Here is a 7,515-nt window from a genome sequence, read left to right on the forward strand (position 1 = left end):
AGGAACGGGGGGAGGCAGAGGAGGCTGCCGGAGCAGCTCTGCGAGCAACAGCTATTGCATGCAGCTGCCAGCAGCGAACGTGGGGGCTCTAAACAACTTCTAGAAGGTGGGGGAAAAATCAAACTGGGAGAAAGTCACCAGGGCTATTGTGCCTGCCCAATAGCAGCAGCGAGAACAAGCAGAGGAGAGAAATCAGCTGTAACAACAAGCGTACGGGTACACTCCAGCTACTCATTCTTTCCATTAAAAAGAGACACAAATTTGCTATTTGTAGGTTCATACGTAATGTATTTCTAATTAAAAATTGGTGGAAAAAATCCTGAAGAAACGGTCGTATTTAAAACCACTCTGCGTTTTTGAAAACGCAAATAAAATCAACTTACGGGCACAAAAATCGACCTGGTAGGAGAGTCCCGTGGCTGCTCCGGTTCCAAGCGTAGCTGTGCCTCTGCCCTCTCCTCCCCAGAGCTCCCCTCTCCACTGACTACGTACCTAGAGCGTGCTAAACCCAGCTCCTGGGCTGGGTAACTGACCTTCGGGTGACCGCCCTCAGCCTCCCTGGGACGTCCCCCGCTTTGAGCTGCTGCGTTTGATGTGGTGTCCGTTACTATTTGGGACAGCCGGCTGTATCGACTAGAACTGACCTAGGAACAGGTACTGCTCGGAACCGGAGCACGTGCAAACACAGAGGAAGAAACAGAGGTTGGCGTGGGCTTACCAAGGATAACTGAGACTGTTCAGCAACCGTGTCCGTGACGCTGCAAGATCGTAATCTTGAAGAAGGCTCTCTTTGCTGGAAGAAAAAAAAAAAAAAAAAGAGAAACGTCTTGAAGTTAAGGTCTCTTAAAAACGGGATTTTATTCAGTAGTTTTACTTTTCTCCCATTCAATCCAAACCCATAAAAAAAATCATTTATGCTGCGGTGTCTTTAGTTTTAACGCTTCTACAGAGACATGGCAAGCAGTAAAAAATCCAAATTCTCAGCATTCCGCCCTGGACTGTTTCAGATTAACTGAGAAAAGGAAAGCACTCGGATACACATCCCGTGCTCATCTTTATCAGCCGCGTTCCAACGCTTTACTGACCTAATCTAAGAAAAGAGGACAGGCCACCCCGTCCCCGCGGGGGACCAGGCAGGGAAAGGGACAGCTGCGGGGTCAGCAGTCAGGGGAAAGATGAACTAAAGACATACGGAAAACACCACGGAGCTTTTGAACACCGTTTTCAAGTATCTTTGGCAGACGCTTTAGAGAACCTGGAGGGCACAGCAGCATCCTGGCAGTGCTGCGCTTGGGAAATCAATCGGCTAGAGCCGACAAACGCCTCCACAGGGCTCCACTCTGCACTCCCCGCACACGCGGGGCTACGCAGGGCATGGCTACGCGCTTCTCGTGTCTAGCGCAGCCCTGATTCTTCCTAGATGTTATTTAAAAAGGGCTCATTCATCCTTCTAAAGGAGAAACGTCAACACAAACAAATTCTGATAGAAGATGCGATGTTATTTTTCCCCGCCGTCGTAAGAGCACTGGCGGAACGCAGCGCTGTTACCCCTGGTGAAAGGTTAACTCCAGGAAGGCTGCTTTGAGCTCGGCGAGGATGAGGAGAATTGCTATGAACTTCTTTGGGAAGGTCAAATAGAAAAGGGAACTGACGTGAAAAACCCTCTGTCCCAAATCCTCTGTCCCACACGATTTTCTAAGCGTGGGCAATAAAGCAGGACAATTTGCCCGTCAAGAAAAAGTTTTAAGAGGGGTGGAAAAAATTCTGAGCAATTGAGCCAAGATCATCGTTGCTTAGACAACAGTTAAGCAGAGGCCACTTCTCTAAAACCAGCCGCTGCGATGAGAGCTGCAGCTGTAACTCAGCTCAATCCGGCAGCATCTCCCCTCGCCTGCGTTTCCTCACACAGCTCTGCTGCGTGGTGTGACCGAGGCTCTAAGTTCCATCTCCAGAACAAGCCTTGGGTGAACTGGTTACAAGAACGACCTCTGCAACGCCACGGAACTCACAAGTGACAGCCTGTCTTTAACCCAAGAGCAGCCAGCATTGCCCTTTTCTGGAGACGAGCGGCCCGAGCCGGAAGGCGCTCACCAACGAGCCGCTGGCGGAGCCTATTTATAACCGCTCACATGGGCACCCTGAGGTACCCTGACAGATAACGGAGCCAAGCACTTGAGAGCCCTATCAGAAACTGCAGCCCCGCGGTGAAAACACCGGTCTGGAGAGCACGGTCTGTTCAAAGATCAGTGTTTAAAAGAAGATACAGGAAAAAAGATGGAATTGCAAGCTGCTGCTGCATGACGCTAGAGGTCCTGGTGAAAGGATCTGACAAAGCACGGAGCAGTTCCTGAGCTTCCTGGCATGACACAGATCAGGGAGGAGAGCGACACCACACTCTCACACACGTCCCAACGCTCCTCGACCAGCTGCGGCCAGTGCAGCCGGGGGGGCCATCAGCTGGGGACGGCTGTGGAGACACGGGAGCTGCTTCTGGGTGCGTCAAAGGTCAGGCCGGGCGGTTTTTCCTCTTTCCTCTGAACAGGCTTAGCTCGATACTCTCTAGTATCCCATATTTTGTTCCACCCAAGGTGAAACGGTGGCAGAGTCTGAAGTTAAACTCCCACAGAAGAACACGCTAAACTGAGGAATTCTGTTGTTCGAGGCTGTTGCTTTATGCTGAAATTACGATGCAGTTTTTGGAAGACAATTTTAACCGCGCGCTCAGGTTTTCCTGAGACCAGCAATCCCCACCCCCCCCACCAGCGATTCGGGTCATGTCCCACGCACGGAAGATGACAGGCACAGAGGTTTACACAGCAAGAGCAGCACGTCACGTACAATCAAAGAACCGAGTTGTTCCCCGCTAGAATCAGGAGTGACCTGAAGTCTTCTGCTCAGTTCCTCAGACAGCTCCTGAGGACTGGTACGTGATACCGGAGATGCAGGAGGTGGCGGCAACGACAAGCTTAAGGAATCTCCGCTTGCACTTGCCTCCTCTGAAATGGTTTCCCAAGGCTAACAAAAGAGAAGAAACCACGTTAAGGCTTTACAGACACAGACCGAGTCTTCTTTCCCTTCGCCTTCTAGGTGACCACCTCGTGGTGACAGACGCCAGCGTGACCACAGACGATGCTACAAGGTGGAAAGATGCGTTTCAAAGAGCTCTCATTAAACAATAAAACTAGCGAAGCAAAACTAGCGTTCACAAAGAATTTTATCTGTAGCTCACTAAAGGAAACATTCCTTAAAGTTGCACGGGATTAGAGCTTTGCACAAACAAACAGCTACCAAGTTTGTTTATTTCGAGGAGCTATACGTTAAATTGAGAGCGCATCTGTAACAAGGAATACTTGGCATTATCGCTGTTTCTCCCAGCACTTCCACAGTATTTAACATCGTGCCTACGTTATCAGGCACCCCCAAACGCGGGGGGCCCTGAAAGGAGAGCCCTGCCTCGGACCGTGAGCGGTCGCCGCCAAAGGAGACACAAACACACCAGCTTCTTTAGTCAGCTGCTTCAGCCGAGACCTCACGTACCTCAGGAATGTCCCCACTCTCCAAAGGTTCTGGCTCCAAATCCTCACTAATGTGTCTCCGGGAGCGGAACCGCCTGTGGGCTGCTTCTTGGTTTATTTGTCTGATATTGTTGTCTGAATCGGATCCCACATCACTGGGGAGGGGGCAAATGAAACCGTGAAGGAGAAAAGAACAAGAAAATAACGTCACCCTCAAATACCTACTTTGTCCGTTGCTTCCAAAACCTCATTCATGCTTTTGGTTATAAAATCACTGTTGTCGCACACGTGGGGCTCCCTAAGCAGGAGCCGTTTAATCCCTCCATCCGAAGCAAACAGAACCGGCAGCACTTCTCCGATGTTCTCCGATACAATCGCAGAACCCCAGCTCTGAAGCGACCACAAGGATTATCTGGTCCAACTTTCCTCGTCAAAAGCCCAGTCTAGATAAGACGGCCCGGAAGCGCCCGGTGTCGGAGGCTCCAGCACTTCCGACTTTCTAACACCCTGTGCACACATCCACGAAAGGTCGCGCTACGCTGCCACTTACATTAAACTGGGCCGATGCCACTGCGTGGTCCGGTTGTTGTGGTTGACATAGTAAGTCCGCCCCAGGTTGTCCACCTTCTCTTCCCACCCAGGAGGCAGCGGAGGAGGCGGTAACTCCTCCTGACGTTGAGACGTGGAGTCATTGGAATCAACCACATCCCATCCGTGCTTAGGAACGAAGAAAAACAAATGTGAAAGTTCAGGTTCAGTTATTTCATTGTTGCCTACGTTAGCGTATAGGTGCAGAGTCTGAAAATTCCCCACAGAGAAGTTCAAAATGACTTAAATGTAAAGCACAGAGACAGCTAATTCTCCACGCGGACGACGGCTGGTGAGAGCAGGCTGCTGCCAGGGCTTGACCTTACAAGGTGCAACTTCTGCCATTACACCTGAATCTCTAATAAGGCTTAATGCTTGTGGGACCATTCGCGTTACCTCAGATTCATCCCTTTGATCGTTGTTTTCCTCCTCTTGGCCACCGTTTTTAGGCAAATAAGCCATCTTCAGTCTCAAGAAACCCTTTACGCGAGACTTGTGGCTAGAAGACAAGGAGGTGTATTTCACTCAACGGCCCGTGGAGAGTGGAAAAAACGAACCCTGAGGTCAGAAATGCTTTAAAATACAGAGGTCCTGCCCCTCACCTTCTTGGTCTGAGAAGGAAATCCTTAAATGTGTACGGCCTTTCCATGGCTGGGTCTTCAGTCTAGAAGCATTGAAGAAAAACGACAAATTAAAGGGCTTGCCCGCGAGTACAGAGACCTATAGAGAAGATCCGCGCCACAGACGGCAGCAAACAGCAGTGACAGGCTGAATCCTGGCAGGGGGACGCGACACTCGCAGCTCCGGAAAAGACCAGCTGAACAAGCCCCTTCCAACCCTTCCCAGCGAGAGGAGAGGACGGTTGCTCTCCTACAGCATACGGAAAGGAAAAAAAAGCTGCTAATTCTTCAAGGCAGCTCTGAGAAAGCGACACGCCTCTAGCTCTACCTCCAGTCGAGAAAATGATTCAAACTCTGTGTCAGCTGCTTTCGATGATTTGCTACCGGAACCCACACTGCTGGCAAAGAATTCCACCTCAAACCTCCTGGCTCTCCCTGCGTCTGCCGAAGCAAAGCTGCTAACACGAAGCTTAACTGCGCTTATCTGTGGCAGCCGTTCTTCCGCTATCGACACGCCTCTTACAGGAAAACACGGATCGATGGATGTACAGACATTGTAAGTTCTGCGTATGCAGCCAAAGCTGTACCGCACGCTCTGACAGCGTCGCAGTGCTGAGGCGAGAAACAACCGGCCGACTGATCCGACTGTGGCCAGGGGAGGACTGTAAGAGTCAGGCTGAGACGGGACTCCGGGATGCTGAGCAATGATGCCAGAGAAAACCGTCCTCCCCGTGGCGGCACAGGGACCCGTTTCTCCCCGCTCTGCCGTCCGTCACGTTTTGCCCGAAGCCCCGCTGCTGCGCTGGGAATATTTGCTTTAATTTGCACTGCTTACGGAAGGAAATTCGACATCACATCAGGGGTTTTTTTACAGCTGGGGAGGACCAAAAGGAGCACGCTGCTTACCGGGAGGTGACTAAGTGGCACATCCACTTGACCTAGGAAGTCGTCTCTGGTCTGTCAAACAGGAAAAGAAAACGGAGAAAAAGGAGTGATTTTACATCAGAAAAGCAAAAAAATGATAAACAGCAATCCAGGCACAAGGCAGCAAAAATAAAGATGGTTGAGTACCGTTATTCCAGCGATTACTGGTTTCTACCCCTTTACGATGGCACGTTATCTGCTGCTATCGTACTCACGTGAACATCTGACAGGGCAGGGAGAACCCAACAGCCAAAGGGTGAAGACGGAACCACAGGAAAAGCGTAAACGCTTTTCCCCAAAGTAAAAAATTATCACTTTACCAAACAGAAACCAAAGCGTTAGAACTAATTTTCAAAACCAAGCATATTGCAGTCTTCAAAAAAAAAAAAAATCAATCGCCCGTCTGTCAGGGAAAACAATTCCTCCCAGATACTGTGTGCGATACCAGATATCAGCCCCAGCGATTCCCAAATAACCTGCTGCGTATTTATAACCGCGCTATGCCCAGAATTCCAGGAAGTGCATACTGCTGCTCCCAGGCCAAGTTTACATAGTTCTCATAGCAGGGCATTAAGGTTCATGTTAAAATCCGTATTTTATACCATCGCATCATCAGAATTCTGTTTCCACCACAAAGCTAGCACTGAGTGCCGAGATCCCCGACGCACGGACCCATCCCCGTGGAAAGAAAACATTCACCTGGTTCTAGATCTGTTCCTGCAGCTTTTAGCGCCAGAAAATCACAGCTCAAGGACACGCAACGCTTTCAGGTGGGTTAGACGCAGAACTGCGACCAAACCCGCGTGCGGTTTCGCTACGGATGTGGGGAAGAAGGTCCTTCCTCCGCGTCCGAGGTGGCAGCCCCACATTTCTAGCGTTTAGACACTCTCACCTTCCAGAAAAGACTCCTCACAAGCCACAGGACCCTCTGTCCTGCTCTGCGTTTTCTGTACTGAATTTCCAGTACCTGATTTTTCACGTTTCTCCTTGTAACCCTGTCTGTTTCTCACGGGAATTAAAAGGACTGTCCTGTCCTGTCCTGCAGGAGGGTCCCATGCGGGACGACTGCCCCGCTGGCTCGTCTGACGTGAGAGAGAAGAAAGTCATCGGAAGGGGAAACGCTCTGCTTGGTAAAGAAGAGAAACCCCGAAAGTTTTATTTGTATTTGGCACGCCACATCACGAAGTGACAAGTATTCTCACCATCCGTTCTAATTTGGAATTGAAGGAGGACAAAAGCCCACGTTAGAATAACGGTATTTGAAAGCAACAAAGAAGCTCGTGACTATCTCAGTTAGTAAACGAGCATTATTTTTAAAATCTGGTGCTCGTTTGGGTTTACAGGGGATGCAAAATCCCTTTGCTTCAGCTACTGCCCTATTTTCCTGCTAGCTCCCCCAGAACGGAGGGTCATCGCTTCTGTTTGTCGGCGGAGACATAAATACATGCTGTCTATTTAGGAAACCCCAATCTGTCCAACCACCTCGTTTATTTATGCAGCGATCTTGTAGGAGAGCAGCACCAACGCAAGAATCCTCTCTGATGTGCTCAGACGCATCAGGCACATTAGCTGGTCCGGACTTGAGTGTCTGAAGCTGCTGCGCGAGCTCCAGGCCACGCAGTGGGGTTCCTGTTTGCAGTCACGACGATTAGCACGTAGTGACAAAAGCCAATCAAGCCGCTCTTGGTCCCCCGCTTTCTGCTCGTTCCCTCCCTGGCGCTGCAGGATCCGGCAGCTCCCATCGCGCTTGCATGAACTCCAGCAAGAAATTAAGCTGGCTTTCAAAGCAGGTCGTTAATTGCCTGACCTCGCTCACCGAGCGACTCTCTCGGTAATTTCCCGGCGTACCCGCGGAGGATGGGTGGCAC

General features: G+C 50.4%; 1 protein-coding gene across 1 annotated transcript in view; it reads right to left on the bottom strand.

Moving 5' to 3' along the window:
• The window catches only part of NEDD4L (neural precursor cell expressed, developmentally down-regulated 4-like, E3 ubiquitin protein ligase), a gene marked incomplete at its 3' end in the record, with an annotated part of 13,070 nt that extends 7,396 nt beyond the window's left edge, over positions 1-5,674 (bottom strand). Inside the window, exons 1-7 of the mRNA XM_010142622.1 lie at positions 5,630-5,674; positions 4,706-4,767; positions 4,500-4,602; positions 4,066-4,232; positions 3,538-3,670; positions 2,839-3,015; positions 719-793 (exon numbers count right to left, since the gene is read on the bottom strand). Coding sequence (XP_010140924.1) covers positions 719-793; positions 2,839-3,015; positions 3,538-3,670; positions 4,066-4,232; positions 4,500-4,602; positions 4,706-4,752 — 702 coding nt within the window. The remainder of the gene's footprint in view (positions 1-718; positions 794-2,838; positions 3,016-3,537; positions 3,671-4,065; positions 4,233-4,499; positions 4,603-4,705; positions 4,768-5,629) is intronic.
• Between the last annotated feature and the right edge of the window lie 1,841 nt (positions 5,675-7,515).

Source organism: Buceros rhinoceros, unplaced genomic scaffold (genome assembly GCF_000710305.1).
Source record: "Buceros rhinoceros silvestris isolate BGI_N320 unplaced genomic scaffold, ASM71030v1 scaffold42908, whole genome shotgun sequence".
Classification (NCBI taxonomy): domain Eukaryota; kingdom Metazoa; phylum Chordata; class Aves; order Bucerotiformes; family Bucerotidae; genus Buceros; species Buceros rhinoceros.